Source organism: Dasypus novemcinctus, chromosome 19 (assembly GCF_030445035.2).
Source record: "Dasypus novemcinctus isolate mDasNov1 chromosome 19, mDasNov1.1.hap2, whole genome shotgun sequence".
Classification (NCBI taxonomy): domain Eukaryota; kingdom Metazoa; phylum Chordata; class Mammalia; order Cingulata; family Dasypodidae; genus Dasypus; species Dasypus novemcinctus.
The window spans coordinates 83,010,742-83,028,468 of record NC_080691.1 but is presented as its reverse complement, the minus strand read 5'-3'; the positions used below and the strand labels follow the sequence as shown (position 1 = coordinate 83,028,468).

The window sequence follows — 17,727 nt, the reverse complement described above, 5'->3', positions numbered from 1 at the left end:
GGAGAGGTTTGGGAGGGATTGGGACCTGGTACTTGGAAGGATGGCAGAGATGTGTAAGGGGCAGGCTGCGGGGGAGCTCAGGGCTAGGCCCAGGTGGGGGTGGTGGGGGCAGGGCCTGGGTGGGGGCCCCGGGGCCTCGTGGGGACAGAGCAGCTGGAGATGGCCTGAGCCCAGGCCCAGGGCACCGGAGGGGTCGGGGTCCCAGAGGCTGCGTCAGGATAGGGGCTCCCAGGAGGTAGGCTGGGGGTGCCTTTCCGGACCCCTGCAGTGGAGGCCCCGAGGGCTTAGTCCAGTAGTTTCCAGGGCACGTGAAGTATTAAAAGCCCAATGGGAAGCTGGAGGGTCGCTGTCCTCAGGGAAAGGGGGGAGCCCCATTGGGGCGACCTTGGCGGTGGGGAGCCGGCAAGTGCGAACCAGGCGTGGCCACCAGGCCCCCTCTTCCCTGGGGTGGGAATCAGGTGAAACCCCTGCCTGGAGCAGGTATGTTTATGTGGGGGATGCCTGCCCTTCCCCCACCCAAGCCCCACCAGCCTTGGGGGCTCTGGGGACCTCTGGAACCTGGAGGGGCAGTTTAAAGCACCCGCCAGTTTCTCAAGCTCGGGCCCGTCCTACCCCACGCACTCAGTAGCCCCTGCCCGCCCCAAAGGAGCTCTGCCTGGAGCTGGCATACAGCAGGTGCTCCATACATGAGCCTCCGGCCTAATGGGTATAGGAGCCTGAGCGGGGCACAGGTGGCGGTCTGGGGACCCTCCTGGGAGGAGCCCTTTGGGCCGCGAGTTCCGCTGGCCCCCTCCAGCCCTGGAGAGGGGTGGGCGGCAGACGCCCCGGGAGCTGTGTCACCGCGCCTCGGTTGCCGGGTAACCGGCGGGAAGGGAGGGCGGGCCGCAGCTGCGCCAGGCGTGGGTGACACCGGGCGGCAGCGCGCACTGCAGCCGAGAGTCGTGTGCACGGAGGGCCAGGGGAAGGGGGGCTGGCGAAGCCCACCATTGACGCTCAGCGGTCCCGGGGGGGGGGGGTGGGTGCTGGGGGGCGGGACACAGGGCGCCCACCTTCTGGAAAACAAAATAAAGAGCCGCTGTTCCGATGCCTTTAGGGTGGTTTAGAAAAGAGGACGTTTAATTTAAATACAAGGGTGAGGCCTGGCCCAGGGGGAGGGGAGAGGAGGAGCCCACCCACGGAAAGTACACGTCCCTTGGGAGCCCTCCCATGCCACCCCCCTTGAGACCACTGCTAGATGGCTGGAGCCAGGTCCCAAAGCCACCTGCTCCTGGGGAGGGGGAGGGGGGGGCCAGGAACCCCAGCCCTGCCCACGGACACACAGCCCTGACCCCCAGCCCCACAGACCCAGGCAGGTCCAAGTTCATGGTGGCCCAGAGATGGGGGTTTGAGGACCCGAAGAGGTGCCAGTCCCAGAAGGACACATCCGGGAGGCCAGGGGCCAGGTGGGGGCCAGGGAAGAGCTGAGTCCAGCTGCAAAGGGCTCCCCCCGTGCCCTCCCCCCTCCCCAGGGGCCGCACTCCAGGGACCCTAAGGGGTGGCGGGGCACCTGTCCCCGTCTTCAGCCGGAGACAGGGAAGCTCAAGGGCAAGTGGGGGGGCCTGAAAGCAGAGTGGTGGGGGTGGGGAGAGCCCGGGCCCTTCCGGTCCAGGACAGGGTGCGTCCATCCAAAAAAATCCAACCCAAGCCACAGCCGGAAGACTAGTAACCCCGAGACAACCTCCCACCCCCCCACACACACACACACTCTCACCCCCTGAGGACAAGGGACCACCCTTGGGGGCCCAGAACAAGGGATGGGCGCCTGAAAAAATATTCTACCCGGTCCAAAAATACGAGCTTTCCCTGGACGCCAGGGGTGGGCAAGCCGTCCTGTTCCGAGCACACGGGGCCGGTCAAGGGCCACCGTCCGGGCACCAGGGGTGGCGCAAGCTGGAACGCCCCGGCCGAGCCCACGCAGGGCTCCAGGCCGCCACCTGCCGGGCGGGGAGGGAGGCGCGCGCCGCCTGAGGGCGCCCAAGGGAACTGATTGTCACAAGACGCTGGAAGGCCGAGGCTGGGGACCCTAACCCGCTCAGTCTCTCACATGCAGACACGGGAGGGGAGGGGACGCGGGCAGAGACAGAGAAAAATAAATAAAGCCGCCACTCGCCCCGCGCGCTCTTTGGAAGCGGCCCGGGTTCTCCCCCTCCCCCCCCCCCCCCCCCGGGCCCCCCAAGAAACCCTGAGCCCACCCTCCCCAGTCTGGGCCTGCCGGGCGGCCCCTCCCGCGGGGACACCTGAGATTGAGTACCCGAGTAGGGGGCGGCCGGGCCGCACCCCGTTTCCCTGAACGTCTCCAATGGCTTTCGGTGGGATGGGGGCAGGTGGGGGGCCCCCCCAGTTGCTCCCTTTCATCTATGGCTCTTTACACATTTCCTCCCCAGCTCTCAAAGAGCGGGCCTGGGGGCTGAGTCCAAACTGGGTAGGGGGGCGCCCCCTGGGGAAAAGCGGAAGGTGAGGGAAGGGAGGGCCAGCCGGCCACCCGCTGGGGTTCCCCCGCGGGTACAAAAAGTTGGGGCTCTAGGGACGCGAACCCGTGGCTCTGGCCTGGCCCCCCGCCCGGGGCCACGTCCGAGGCCGACCCCCATCAGTCCAGGCCCCGACCTTGCTCTCCCAGGGGTCCCCGGGGGCCACGTCCTCGGCCAGGCTGCGGGAGCGGGGGTCGCCCGCGCCCCTACAGGCCGGCGGGGGCGGGGCTGGGGGCGGGGCTGGGGGCGGGGCTGGGCGCGCGGCTGCAGGGCCGCGAGTCGCTGGGGGAGGCGCTGCGCGTGCCCGGGCGGCGCAGCAGGTCCGGGTGGAAGCCGGGGTGACGGCGCGCGTGCTTGGTCAGGTGGTCGCTGCGCGTGAAGCGCTTGGTGCAGAGCGGGCAGGGGAAGCGCTTCTCGCCCGTGTGCGTCCGGTGGTGGCGCGCCAGCTCGTCGGAGCGCGCGAACTTCTTGTCGCAGCCGGGCCAGTCGCAGGCGAAGGGGCGTTCACCTGGACGGGGCAGAAAACAGGACAGCGGTCAGTCGGCGCTCCCGGCTCTCCAAGAGTCCGGGCTGGGGTGGGGTCGCGAGGTGGACAACCACCGCGGCTCGGCCTGTACACTTCCCCGCTGGGTGACCCAAAAGACAACACAGAAAGCCACAACTTCTCTAATAAAGAACAAGAAGTACAACGAACAGATGAAGCCCAAAGGCCCCGGGGCCCACCCCGGGGTCGCCCCGTCACCTCGCGCCAGTGTGGCGAGCTGGAAGGGCTTCTAGGCATATTTTATTTATCGAGGTGGCACACACAACGCAAAATTCCCCCATTTTAGCCACTTCCACACGCGCCATGCTGCGCCCCCACCGCCCCCACCCATGACCAAAAAACCCTTCCATCACCCCAGACAGACCCTCCGCACCCCTCAGTCGCCAGCTTATTTCCAGCACGCAAGGGCCCGCGCAGGAGCGCTGGGCTTTCCTGGTGCAGCCGCTGGTTACGTAAACGGGTCACGCGTCCTTGCGCACCCCGCTGAGGGCCCTTCCGGAGCCTCCCAGGTGCTCGCCCCAGCCGGCGCCCTCCGAGAGGGGAAGGGCGCCGCCCGGCGCGGGGGTGGGGCCTCCCGGGAAGGGGCGGGACCCGCGAGGCCACCTCCCCACCCCTTGGTTGGATTTGCCCCACCCCCGGGGAGCAGATGGCGCAGGAGAGGCGCGGGCAGCCTCCCTCTGGCTTCCTCCGCAGACGCCTCCCGCCCCCACCCCTCCCCGCCGGGGGTCCCGGATCAGGAATGGTGCCGCCCAATCCCAATCTAAAGGGTGACAGCCGAGCCACCACTGGCGGCTCCGAGTCAGCGCCTTAGGGGACCCGGCTCCCGCCTTCCCCCGCCACGCCCGGGGCCAAGGGGGCGCGCGCCTCCCGCGCTCTCCCGGGATTGGGAAAGGGTGGGCCGGCAGCTGCAAGGCCTCCTGAGGCACCAGAAGGAGCTCGGGCACGTCCCGCCCGTGGTCCCGAAAATGGGCCCGATATTGTGGGAGCCACGGCGTCTTGTGGGAGCCACGGCGGGGTCTGCTGGCCGGGAGGGCGGCCACCTCGCGGGTGACACACGGAGGAGGGGCAGGTCCGATCCTGCCCGTCCGCCTCCGGAACAAACACGCTGACCGGTGGGGTCGAGAAAGAACTGCGGGCAGAAGGGGGTCCTACGGATGGGGTCAGGGAAGGGACACCAAAGCAGGGCCCCTGGCTACAGAGGAGACGCGGAGCTGGGGGGAGAGAATCCAGGGCAATTCCCACTAGCAGGGCCGTGACGGCCCTGACCTACCCGGGCTACCGCTGGCCGGAGGGGACAGCCACGACCCCCTGAGGGGCACCTGGCGACTCCCGAGATGGTCCTGCCCTGGGCTGGGGCAGCTCCGGCCATCACCCGGGAGGAGCAGGAAGTCGCCCCCCCCAGGTGTCTCATTGGGCGGTTTCCCGCCACGGCGGGGGCGGTTGGGGACAGGCTGGCCTGGAAGGCTGTGCCCCCAGGCCGCTGGGAAGGGGTGCTGGACCCATCTCCCCAGGGGGAAGCCACCCTCATGCAGCTGGGGAGAGAGCAAGGGTCCCCGAGACCCCTGGCCCTGCCCCGTCCACATCCCGCGTCCGCCCCTAGATGGCCCAGAAGGCGGGGTCCGCAGCCGCTGGGGGAGGGGAGCCGCGGGAGCCAGGGGCCCCTAAGGCTGAAGGGAGCCCTGCCCGGACACTTGACCACAGCCTCTCCCGGGGCCCCGGCCTGTAGGGCGCTCTGACCGGAGGACCGGGCTGCGCGTGGGAGCAGAGCCCGGGGCGCCGCCCTCCGAGGGGGCGGGCGGCGCCGTCGCCATCTTGCGGGGCGCGGGCGGGTGGAGGCCGGCGGGAAGGGGGCGCGGGCTCTCCGCCGCCGGCTCACTTCCCCTTTGAGGGCGCCGGCGCCGGCCCCCCGCCTGCCTCCCCGCGCTCCCCCGGCTCCCCTCCGCAGCGCGCGGGGTGAAAGGCGGGCGGCGGTGCCAGCAGCGGTGCCAGGGGCGGGCGGGCGCCGCGCAGCCGCGGGGAGCGCAGCTGCCGCGCAGAGCTCGGCGACCGGGCCCTCCGCAGCCCCGGCCCGCTGGGCTCACGTGCTCGCTCTCCCCGCCGGGCCCCGCGCGCGGCTGCCGCGAGCGCACGTGCGCACACGTGGGTGGAGGGCACCGGGGCTCGGAGGCTGCTCCCCAGAGCCGCTGGCCATCGCCGGCACAAAGCCGGGCGCGGCCGCCCCCCCTCGCCATCCCCTCGCCGAGGGGTGGGGGAGCGCGGGCAGAACATTTGGGGACACAGAGGGGGGCGGCGCGGTGGCGGCGGGGGCCCCAGGTGCTGCCACCTGGCTCTGGGCTGCCAGGCAAGAAACCGGCGCTGGGGAGGGGGAGAGAGGAAGGGCACGTGTGGGCGGGGCCGCCATGGACTTGACCCTCGGACTCAGGCAGGGCCGGGTGGAGCTGGGACAGCCGGGGCCTGCGGGTTCCAAGCAGAAAAAGGGAGGCCTGTGGACCAGGGGGGCTAGGGAGGGAGGGGTACAGGTAAGGAGGCTGCTTTGGGGGGGCAGGGGGAGAGGATAGGGGGCGTCCACCCACCGCAGCAGGTGACTCACAAAACCTAAAGTCAAGTTCAGAACACAGCAGAGGGCTGTAAATTGAGGGCGCTCCCCCCCCCCCCCCCCGCCGGGCCTCCATGGCTGGGCAAAGGCAGGGAGAGCAGCCTGGCAGACGGGGGTCACTCTCACCAGCCCCTGTGGGCTCACATGCCACGGCCACATCCGCCCCCCCACACACACCTCCTCCCCGCTTCCCGAAAGCCTAGGCTGAAGTCCCCCGGGCCCCCTTTCACCCCTTACCTCCCCACACCCGGCCTGCCAGCGAATCCCATCACCGCCTCCTTCAGCAAGGTGCGGTAGGTAGCACCGTCTGCCCCCCACTTCTGCCCACTCGCTATCTGCTCAGCCGCGCCCCTGACCCCCCTGGTGGGCCCCCTCCCCAACAAAGGCCGCCCCTTAATCGGCTTTTCTTTCCTTGTGCCCCTCATCTCTGCTTCCAAAAACGCTTCCGTCTATCGCCAGGCCTGGCACACGGTAAGTGCATGTCACACGTCTGTGGAAGGAGACTCAAGAGGCCCCGGCTTCCGGGATGAGCAAGCTCAGGTGGGCCGCGCACCCTTCTCGGCTCCCACCCGGCTCGCCACTCCCACCTGGAATGGCATCTTCCGCTGGGGTGGGGGGGAGCGCACCTCCCAGAAGCCCTTGCAGCAGGCACACTGCAGGTTCTGGAGGGCGCCCAGGGTGGGGACGGTCCCTGGCCCTCCCCCGCGGGCGGCCGGCTCCTCCGGCTGGTATCATTCTCCAGCTCCTGGGGCCCCTCTGGGCCACCTTTATCAGGGAGCCTGGGTGGGTGGGGCTGGGGAAGAGGTTATCGCCCCCCCCACAAAGTTGGGGGACCAACACCCACCCCCACTTCCTTAGTCACCTGCAGCTGCTCCCCGTACCCCACTACAAGGGGAGGCCCTGGGAACTGGCCAGAGCTCATGCCGTCCCCTCCCCCGCCTCCTCCCTGGGCCTGGCTATGCCCCCTGCCCCACCCCACCCCCAGATAAGCGCAGCCACCCTGTACCACCCTGACCCGCTCAGACCTAACGGCTTCTGTCTGGGCTGCGGGAGAGGCTCAGTTGCTTCCCCCTCTCGGCCTCGGTTTCCCCATCTGCTTCCCCTGAGGTCCTCTTCACAAAGTGCTCCATGACCCCCCTCACCCACCCCCCCGGCTGTACTCCTCCGAATGGAACGATGGGGGTGGCTCCGGCCAGCCACCCGCACCCGCCATCCAGGGGCTTCGGTGTGGATCTCTCTCTTTCTATCGCCAGGGAGGGACCCCGTAATCCCTCCGCCCTAAACAGATTTTCCCAAGCCTGCCCTGGAGATTAAGCGCAGCCTTCACCTTCAACTGCTCCCCTCCCCACCTGGCCCGCCACCAGCCCCTCACTGGGGACACGCCCCTCCCTGCCCTGCCTCGCTCCTCTGCCCAGAAGCCCCTTCCTCATGGAAGCCTCTAGCACTGTCACTGCTTTTGCCCCCCAGTCTCAGGGGACGGGGGACAGCATGTTCCCAAGCGCTCCCAGTACATAATAGGTGCTTAACTGGTACTTCTCAGGCAAGCCCAGGGGGCGTCTCACGGCAGGGGGGGATTCTGTCCCCCACGTGGGAGGAGGACACTTAGCAGTGGGCTGTCACAACTGGGGATATGGGGTGCTATGGGCATCCAGTGGGGGAGACTGGGAACACTGCTCGACACCCCACAATGCACCGGAAGCCCCCAGCCTAGGGGGAGCACCGGGAGGAGCTCCGAGACCCCCCGAGGGTGGAGGTGGGCTGTGTGCGGGGAATGGGGTGGGTGCAGTTTGGGCGAGGCTGCCAGAGACGGCCCCACTCCCCGCCCCTCCCGCCCTCTCACACTCACTCGGTATCCACGGCAACCACGTCAACATCTCCCGCAGCTTCCCAAGCCCTTCCCGCCCCACGGAGGGGTGCGCAGGGCAAGGGGCTTTAGGCTGGACGAGGGGGTGGCAGGGGCAGGGTGTGGACGCCCGCAGCCCGGGGCCCTGAGAAAATCCCATCAGTCCCCCTGCTCTGCTGGCCCCCTACCAGGAATGGGACGGTGGGGTGAGAACCTCACTCCACACGGGTCTCCCCCTGCCCCCTACCCCTGCTGGTGCCTCAATTCGGACATCTTTAAAGTGGGGCCAGGGCAGGGCTGGGTGCTTGTCACCCAGGAGGGCGGGGCAGCTCTCCCAGTGGCCCCAGGTGATGGCTCTGCAGACAGCAGGTGCCTAATTACGGCTCCTTGCCCCGTGTCCCCGGGCTTGTCCGCCCAGGGACAACCAACTGGCTCAAAGCGCTCAAATTGCAGAATCCCGGGGCCGCAGTCCCGGATGCACCGCAGACCACCCCCCTCCCCGCCCCGCCCCCCCTTTAAACAAGCGTTGGTGGACGTGGGGGCCCGAGATAAGAGGGAGATGACAAATAAACAGCTGTGGAGCGCACTGGGGTCCAAGACAGGTTGGAAACCGAGTCAAGCCCGGGACGCACACCCTCGAAGGGCAGCCGATTTGTCCAGGGCCCAATGTGAGGGGACTGCGGGAGGGGGTGCTGGATTCCCCAAGTCGGGGAGGCCTCCTGGGCCCTGGTTGCTCACAACGCTGTGGGGGTGGCCTCCCTGGCAGATCCCCCCTCTCCGCTGGCCGTGGCGGCTCGGGGTGGGGGGGGCCGGGCCTGGGGGTGCATCCCTTGGGGCCCAAGGTGGGCCTCCCCCCTTACCCAACCCGGGAAGTGGGGTGGGAGCTGGAATAACCAAACTTGTAAGCTGGGGGTCGGGAAGACTCTTGAGGACCCACCAGTTACTGGGGTCTGGGGCACTGAGCAAGGAGGGGGAAAGCTGGGGTGCCTCTCCCCATGAGCTCCTGCAGCACCCCTCTGTTTTTCAGGACCAAAGAGCAGGTTCATCTGGGAACCATCCAAGGACCAAAGAGCAGGTTCATCCGGGGCAAGCCAGAGCACCCCGGAACACAGCAGGCCTCCTGGCGAGGCCCTTCCCTTTCTGACCCCAAACAGGGTCTCCCCACCTCCGTGGACGCCCACTAGAAAAACCTCGCTGCTGCAGAGAGAAGAGGTTTCTCAGCTGGGGACCTTGGGAGCTGGAAAACCCCAAGTTTGGTCCTGGTGCCCCAGCTGTGCCCAGAGGTGGACAGAGTCCCAGGGAGGGGCAGCTGCCCCCACCTGAGGAGCCTGGGCTGGGCTGCACCCAACCTGGTCCTGTCCTACCCTGGAAGCCACTCAGACACCAACCTAAATCCTCCTCAAGAGAGTGGGCCACCCGCTGGTCCTGCAGGGCCAAGACCTGAGACCCCAGCGCAGCCACGGGCTGTCCCCACACCCCACCCTGCTCCCTGCAGGGACCAGCACCTCCAGCGTGGCCCGCGGCGGGAGGGGGCAGGGAGAGGGGCGGCCAGACGGGATGGGGTGCAGGGAGTGTGGGGGGCGGAGAGCGCGCACTCAAGAGAGAAGGCGAAAGTGGCCTCAGGAGCCAAAAGCCGGCCCAGAGCAGGGCGGGTGACGAGGGGTGACCCACGGGGTGGCCGAGGGAACGGGTCACCCCGCCCAAAGCATCGCCCGGGCTCGCTCACCAGGTGGCAGAACAAGCTCGCTGCGGAAACGCGGTGAGGGCCAGGACCCTCGGGGGCACCCTCGAGTCGCCAGCAAAACTCCCCCCCCCCGCGGACCGCGCCCCCGGCGGGCAGTGCCACCTCCGCCCTCCGCCCTGCTGTAACGCAGGAGCGGCAAGAAAAGGCGCCCCACAACCCCGCCCTGGCCCCCCGCCAGGCGCTCCCCGCCCTCCGGGACGAACCCGCGCGGCCAACCCGAACCAGCGACGCAGCCCCTCCATCTCTGCAGATAAGAAACTGAGGCACGGGAAGGGCCCCGGAGGCGCCTCCCACCGCGCCCACCCCCCGAAAAAGAAGGCAGAGGAGAGAGAAGAGGCCCGGCGGCCGCGCCCCCACCCCGGGGACCCCGACCGCGAGCCGGGACCCCGGCGCGCGCCCACTACCCCTCCCGCCCTCCCGCGCGCGCCAGACCGCGTGGCCACCACGCCCCCGGCGCGCACCCCACCCACCGAGGCCCCGCCCTCCGGGCCGGCGCGCCGGCGGCTCGGGCGCGCCCCCCTCCCCGCCTCCCGCCCGCCGGCCTCCCGGCCTCGCGGGCCGCCACGCACGACCAGGGTCCCGGGGCGGGGGAGGGGGGCGCGGCCCACGGCGCCTCACCTGTGTGCGTCCGCAGGTGCGACTTGAGGTGCGAGGACTTGTAATAGGCTTTGGCGCAGCCCGGGAACGGGCAGCGATGGCTCTTGGCGGCGGCGGGCGCGGCGCCGGGGGCGCGGCCCGAGGACGGGGACGAGGCGGCCGAGGAGGGGGAGGCGGGCGAGGTGGCCCCCGCGGCGGCGCCGGGCCCGCCGCGCAGGTCGGCCAGGATGCTGGCGGCCAGCAGGTGGGGCGCGGCGGCGGCGCCGGGGCCCGGGCCGGGGGCGGCGGGGGGGCGGGGGCCCGGGAGGGGCGGCCTCGCGGCGCGCCGCGCGCACCTCCAGGCCGCCGGCGGGGGCCCGCGCCCTCGGGGCCGGGCCGCCCGCGGTGCACCACGGCCCCCGAGGAGATGGCCATGAGCACGTCGGCGGCGAAGTAGTCCACGCAGGCCACGGCCGCCGACATGCCGGGAGGGCGCGGCGGAGCGGGAGCAGCGCGCGGAGGGGCGCCCGTCCGGCCGGCGGCGCTGCTGCGAGTGCGGGAGGCGGAGGCGGCAGGAGGAGGAGGAGGAGGCCCGCGCGCGCCGCCGCCGCCGCCCGCGCTCGGCCCGCCCCGCCCCGCCTGACGCGCCCTGACGCACCGGAGCCCGCGGGGGCGGCCGCCGCCCGCCCCGCCCGGAGGACGCCCCCCTCGGGGCGCCGCGGCCCCGCCCCCCGGCGGCGCGCCCCCCCGCCGCCCGCCCGGTGCGCGCCCGCCGGAGGCGGGGCCGGGGCCCGGGGAGTCGGCACCCCTACCCCGGCGGAGCCCCGGCCGGCGGGGTCCCCGGGCCTCGCGGCGCGCCCCCTCCTTCCCGGCCGCGCACCCCGCCTCCTCGCGGGCGTGCCCTCCCCGGGCCCGGGCGCGCGGCCGGCGGGAGCCCGCCCCTTCCGCGGACGCCCTCGCCCCGGCCCTGGAGCGCGCCACGGGCGCGCGCCCCCGCCCGCCGGAGGGGGAAGGGCCTGCTCCCCACGTGGCCGGGGTGGGGGTGCGGAAGCGGCCGGCCCCGCCCCCCGGCCACGTGCGCGCCCCTTCCCCCCCGTTCCTCCCTCGACCTCCGGCCCCGCCTCGGCCGCGCGCTCCCCGCACCCTCGGCCCCTTCGCGGGGCTCCCGGCCGGCTGTCCCCGGGCCGCGCGCGAGGGGCGGGGCGCCCGGCGGCGGGTGGGAGCCAGCCCTCCTCCCTCCTGTTCCGGGGCCGCTCGTGCGCCACCCACCGGGGCAGACGAAGGGTCGGGGCCAGGAGCGGGCTGGGCCGCCGGGGAAGGGCCACTGCGACCATGCCGGCGGCTCCGGCCCCGCAGGCACCCGGCGTCGAGCCACCAGCCCCCGGCCGCGCCTCGGGGGCACGCGCAGGGGGAGTAAGGCCGGCCCGGGGGACCCCGCCGGCGGCTCCCAGCCCCAGTAGTTTCAGAGCGGCAGGGCCGCGGATGACCGGGCCCCCCCAGCCCGTCCCCGGCGACCACGCCAGCGCCCCTTCCTTGGCCCGGCACGCGGACGGGGCTGCGGAGCCCGCGGCGTCCTCGGGGCCCAGTTTCTGGGGTCACCTCTGCCGATTCCGAGCCCCGCCCCGCCCCCGGGTCTTTCCTGCCCCCCCGCCCCCGGGCGCGCTGACCTCGGCTGGCTCGGACTGAAACCCCTAGTTCGGGCCCCCTGTGCCCCCGGGCTGGAGGCCGTGGGCCACTGTCCACGTGGAGGAGCCTCCCTCAGGGGACTGGCGGTGTAGCCCCTCGGGGGGCGCGGCAGTGGTCTGCCCACGCGGCTGGACAGAGGATGGGGGTTCAAGCGGGCCCCGCCAAGGACTCTGCAGAGTCAGAGGGACGCGGTCGCAGGCTCCACTTGACAGGACGAGGCCTGCCCCTTGCCTCCTGCCCCGCCCTGCTCAGGCGGTGGTCTCCCAAACCGCTCTGACAGCCGCCCCCCACGGGGGCTTCCATCCAGGCCTCAGGCTGGGCCCCCTGCGCCTCGAAGGCCTAGGAGGGTGGGCCGTGTGGGCAGACCCCCGAGAGCAGGCAGACCCCCACCCAGGGGTGCACCTGTGAGCCCAGGGGAGGTGGCGCCGCTCCCCGCACAGCCCAGGTGTCTGAGGCTGGCCTGGCCCCGCTGTGCCCCACAGGCTGCGGGACCCCGCATCCTCCCCGGCGAGCCTGGGGCATCCACCCTAGCCCGGCCATAAAGAGGGTGTGGGCCGTGGCCCTGGTGGAGGCCACAGTGTTCCGGGGACAGGGCCCTCTGGAGGCTGTGGGCTTGGGCAGGGACACGGGGCCTGTGCTGGCATGGCCACGTCCCTCGGCTGCCGCCCGGGCTTAGGGGAAGGCGTTCAGATCGGGAGAGGGCCAGAGGCGCGACGGAGGCGCCCGCTCACCGCGGCCGGGTCTCTACTGCCCTGAAAGCTGCTTCCCCACTGGTAAATGGGGAGCCACCCTGCCCGTCCCACAGCACCCCAGAGGCTCAGGGGAAGCTCTCCCAGGCCGGGGGAGTGTCAGCTCAGGCAGGGAGACCACCCGCAGGGTAGGTTTCCCAGGGTAGGTTTCCCGAGGACCGTGCACCCACCGGCAAGGTGCCTAAGGCGGTTTGGGGTCATCAGCGAGGAAGTAGCACAAGGCGGCTGCCAGGGTACATGCGGGGCAGTTTTGTGGTCTTTCTTAAGATGGAGAGGCCTCGCTTTCATTTTGATTTTAACATTATTTTATTTATACCAATCTATCCAAAATAGTATCATTTCTCCATGTAATTAATTGAAATTATTTATGAGTTATTTTCCATCCTTTGAAATCTAATGTGAAATGTATATTTGTAGCACCTATCAATTTAGACAATCTTTTGTAGAAAATTCTGGAACTCTATTAAAGTCTCATGAAATTTAGGTGCTAAGGTATACTTGCCTATCCATGTTTTTGAAATATCTTTAACGTTTTCCAAAAACTAGAGTACCAGAATATCATTTCCTTTAATGTTCACTTGTTTTTATTTTAATGTTTTTCTTCTCTTTTGGATTTTGGCCCACGTGCGTTTTCTTTGAGTGTCCACACGCGCCCCAGCGGTGCCCCTCTGCCTTTTTCTCCTCCTCAGGTTGCGCTGTTTGTGTCGTGCAGCGCCATGGAGTTCTTGTTCTTTTCCCTTCTTTCTTATATTCCTCTGCATGAAAATTGATTTTCAGGTTGCCCCTACCCCACTACCGGAGCGTGCTGGACTCAGGGTCTTGCTCCCGAAACACAGAGCAAGGACGGGGGAGATGGCGAGTTTATCCTGGGGAACCTGGCAGGTGGACGCCTCGGCCCACAGTCAAGGTCGGCACCACAGGGGCCTTGCACTGGGTCAGGGCCCCCCCCCCACAGGAGCAGAAGGGCCTCCCACCTCGTTCAGCCGCCCCCAAGCCCGTCACCCCGCCCAGTCACGGAGCCGGGGCCCCTTCCCCAGGACCCCCGGCAGGCGTGCTCACAACGGTGGAGGCCACGGCCCAGGGAGGCCCAGGGGACAAGGGGACCAATGCTGTGTGGGGACCCACGGGTGCTGCGCAGAAAGAGGGCTTGGCGGCTAAACGGAGATGCCCTGGTAGAGGCGGGGTTCAGCTGGTGGAGATGCCCCGGGGCTGCAGGAGCTGGGGGAGGGGGCGGCGGGAACTCCACAATCGCTGTGCCTTTCAGGGCAATCTCAAGTTATTCCAAAACAACAGCTTTTCACAGAAGCCGGGAGTGGACACAGGCGCCATTTCACGATAGCGACGATAGCGACGATAGCGACGGAAGCGCAAGGTTAGCGGCCAGCGTGGAAGGCCGGGGCCTGCGCAGGGTCCCCCACATCCTGTCACTTTGGCGACAGCCATCAAAACTTTCAGTGCGCTGTACCCAGTAATTCCATTTCTAGACAGGTACCCAGAAAAGGTGCCCTGCCAGGCGAGCGTGAGGCTGCGCAGTGCTGCGCCGCGGGCAAGGGTGAAAGTGTAGAAAGGGAAGGGCCCGAACGCGGTCGCCGAGCCCAGGCAGCAGCGCTGGCGAGGGAGCTGGAACCCTCCGGCCTGGGTGGCCCGGTGGGCTGCGGGGCTCGGGGGACTCGCGTTTACTCCCACTGCGTCCTGCCGTCTCGCTTCCTCCTGCTACAAACGTGGCGCTCTGGGGACGGCGTGCAGGGCCCACCGTGCGGGCTCCTGGACGCGGCCTGTTGGCTTCCGCCCTGACCGCCGCCTGCGACGGGGAACGGGCATTTGGGGCCCGGTGAGAATGAGGGCCGCGAGCGTGGCTGGGCCGTGGGGGGGGTGGCTGCGGCGGGGCCCTTCACTTGGGGCCTGCACTTCCAGCGCCCGGGACGCACATCGGGGCGCCGTCCTGCGGAGGCCTCCTGGGGGTCGCAGCCCCGGGGACCTGTGCTGCTGCGTCCGCGGCCAGCTCCCTTCTCCGGGAGGCCGGGGCGGCAGGGCCTGCCAGGCCCCTGGAGCTCCTCCGCACGCGGGCCGCGGCGCTCTGCCTCAGGGAGGAGGACAGCGGCCTGGCCTCAGGCCACCTGCTGCGGGCCCTCGGCCGCTCTGGGTTCGCTGCATTTGTTCGAGAGGAAACCCTTTGAGCTCCTCTCCTGACGGGCGTCCGGGGGGTGGCAGGGGCGGCGCTGGCCTCCAGGTGCTCCTGGGCAGCGTCCTTTCTGGGCGGCCCGCGGGGGACTGAGCCTGGTGCCTGGCGGTGCAGGGCAGGCCGCGTCGCCAGACATTTTAACTGAGCCACCAGCTCGGTGAGACCCCGGGGATCAGGGGTCCACCAGTTAAGATCATGGGGCTTCCGGGCAGTGGAAGCTGCAAGACGTTGAGGGGGGACCAGAGCCCCAGGCCCCACCGCAGACAGCCCCCCCCCCCCCCAGACCAGGGCGCCAGGGGCCAGGCGAGCCAGCGGGTGGGTAGGAGGCTGGGGGTCCAGATCGTCCACCTGGGTGGGGGAGGGACGGGATGAGCGAGTGTGGCCATCGCCCCCCCCCCCGGGACCCTCAGGGGTCCCTGCTGTCCACAGATGGGGAAAGCTGAGGTCCTGCCAGCTGTTTAATGGGCTGACGCGGCGACCTGGAGCGGCCAGAGCAAGGGGGCAAGCAAGGCTCGCCTGGACCCCGGTGCCGGGGCCCCCGAGAGGTCAGTCGGCCCAGATGGGCTGGGGTCCCTGCAGAGAAGCTGTGGGGGTGAGCAGTGCAGGGACCACGATCCCCGGGGAGGCTGGCCTGCCCGCCACCCCTGCAGCCACCCCCGTGGCCAGTCCTTGGGACCTGGCCATGGGCCAGGAACCCAGAGCACCTGGGACCCGCCCGGGGGATCCCGTGTCTGCGGGGGGCCGGGGAGAGGGTCCGGCAGGAGGGAAGAGGCCGCCAGGGGCGCCCTGCCCTGCTGGTGGCAGGAGAACACCGGCCGGGTGAGCACCACTGTGTCCTGGACAAGTCACAAAATGGAGAACTGAAAGTTGGCCCCTCTCCCGGGCAGCCGGGCCGGGCCGTGCCAGCAGCAGGGGAGGGGGAGGGGGCGTCCGGAAGGTTCCCGGCTTCTCCCGGCCGCGGTCTCTGTGCGGCCCTCCCATCGTGTACCGTGACTCCCCGTGTCCTGGGGCCAAGGAGAGCCCCTTCCTTTTCTAGTGTGTCTTGCGGAACTAGAATCGTGTGCTGTGAGTTCAAGTCAGCAACTGCTCGTTTTAGGACGACAATTTCCCCTCAACTTAATCTGTCAACTAAGCAATTCTAATTTTTTTTAGAAAAGATCAAAGTGGGGGGAACCAGATACACTCACCTGGTGTTTGGGTGAAAAATAAACCTTCAAGAATAATGAGGGTCCTAAATAATTAAGGCAGTGGCATCCTGGTAAACTGGAAGTTGACCCCGATACACACAAGAACTCGGCGTGTGGGGCAAGAGCGTCTCCCCCTTTCCTTCACTTGGGGAGAGAAGGGCCTTTTTGGGAATAGCGTTGGGGGCAAACACTTTGGGTGAGAAACAGTTTGGTTCCTACCTTACTCCTCACCAAAAGTCTTCCTAAAATTAGACAACTTTGACTAAAACATACACACACACACACACAGCTTTATAATCCTGGAAAGGAGAGGGTATTTTTGAGCATGATACAAAATTCAGAAGCCATAAACTAAATAACCTAATAACAACTAGTAACAATTTTAAATATCTGCCTGGTCAAAACAAAACAAAGTCAATGACAAATGGCAAACTAGGAAAAACACTTTTATAAAACAGAGGGCTAATGTCTTTAATATGAGAAGATGAAGAGGCCCTGGAAAACAATAACGCCAACAACCCAATGAAAAACGGGCAGAGAAACATGAAATACAAATGGCTCTTAAACACACACACAGTTACAATAAACGTGTTCCAGTTTCAAAATCACCATCACCAATGGTGGCAACAATCCGTGACAGAAATATGACAAAACATTAAGAGGCTCGATTATACTTATCCAAGACGCACTTGAAGCTACAAGGAAAGCTGCAGGACGTGAGCCTACAGAAATATCCTACCTGTGAACAAAGACGGTGGTAAAAGGAGAGTCAAGCCAGCACTGCTTGTTGTTACAAAGGACAGGAAACAACCTACATTTCTACCCCCAGGAGACAGGATAAATAAATTACAGCTCTCATTAAAGACTGTGTACCCGTTAAAAAGAATGCTCGGATCCGTCTGAAAGCAGAGGATGGTCTCCAAACTACCTTAAGTGAAAAAGCCACGCACAAAGTGAGAAAGCTTTTGTAGAAACGCGTGTCAGTGTAGACGCGTGGGCTTCCTTGTTGACAAGTAAGGAACAGGCTTCCCGGGAGGGAAAGCGGGCCTCGGAGGTCAGAAGTGGGAAGGACACCGAGGTTTCACCCAGTGCCCTCTCTGGGAACTTCTCTCTGCGTGTCTGGAAAGGTTTCTGTTCCACACTGAAGCGTTCCTTTGAGCTTGCTGCGGAGGACAGCTTCAGGGAACTTACATTGCGCCGAGCTCCAGAGGTGACAACGCGCTCTACGACAAACCGAGTGCCAGGGGTCGGTGGGGGCACAGAGCAGGGGGCACCAGAGGGGCGCAGGGGGCCCGGGGCCACGGAGAGTGCTAGGAGCAGCCACCAGGAGAAAGCAGAGGAGAGCAGGCCCACGGCGGGCCCCTCTGGTGGCGACACGGCCAGCATCTCCCGCTGGGACGACGTGCTAAGTGGCCCGCGTCATCCAGAGCGACCCCAGGCTCCCAGCGCGAGGACTGGGGTGCGGCGGAGGGGCGGCGGGCCCGGGGCCAGGCCCCTCGCCGGCATGAAGGGCCGGCCGCGGGGACGTCTCTGGCCGGTGGTCGCCCGGGCTGGCCCCGGCGATGGGAAACAGGAGGGCCGCCGCCCCGTGCGCCCGGCCCGCCCAGGCCCTCCGCCCCGGCCGCAAGCCACCCGGAGCTGCGCGGAGCCAGGCGCGGCCCCACCCCGCGCGCCCCCCGCGCCCCCGCACGTCAGACGGGAGACCGAGGCCCGCGAGCGGAGGCGCAGAGCCGCCCGGGGCCAGGCGGACACGCGCGGGCCCCGCGGCCCAGCCGCCGCCACTTACCCGCGGCCTCGGGCCCCTCCTCGCTCACCCCGCCACGGCCTCCACGAGCACGCACACGTCACTTCCGCTTCCGCCCCACGACCCCGGGCGCGTGATCCGCGCGGCCACGCCCCCTCTTAAGGGAGCCACAGACCCCGAGCGGCCGGGATGGGGGTATGGCGAGGGCGGCCTTGGCCCCACATGCGGGGCGGCGCGGCACGGGCGAGCAGCTGCTCGTGGCTCGGACTCGCCGTCGCCATCTGTGCGGGGACATGCCCCCAGGAGTGGAAGGAGGGCCCGGCGCGCTGCGGGGGCCGTCCCACGCTTTCCCGGGGGGACTCCAAGGGG

The 17,727-nt window shown here is 68.3% G+C and overlaps 1 protein-coding gene across 1 annotated transcript; it reads right to left on the bottom strand.

Moving 5' to 3' along the window:
• Positions 1-1,095: 1,095 nt before the first annotated feature.
• On the bottom strand, positions 1,096-10,363 carry KLF16 (KLF transcription factor 16). Its single transcript, XM_058282153.1, is given in 4 exon segments — positions 1,096-3,015; positions 9,853-10,118; positions 10,120-10,184; positions 10,186-10,363. Coding segments are annotated over 4 exon segments (741 nt in total). The 5' UTR covers positions 10,294-10,363; the 3' UTR covers positions 1,096-2,713.
• Positions 10,364-17,727: the final 7,364 nt, after the last annotated feature.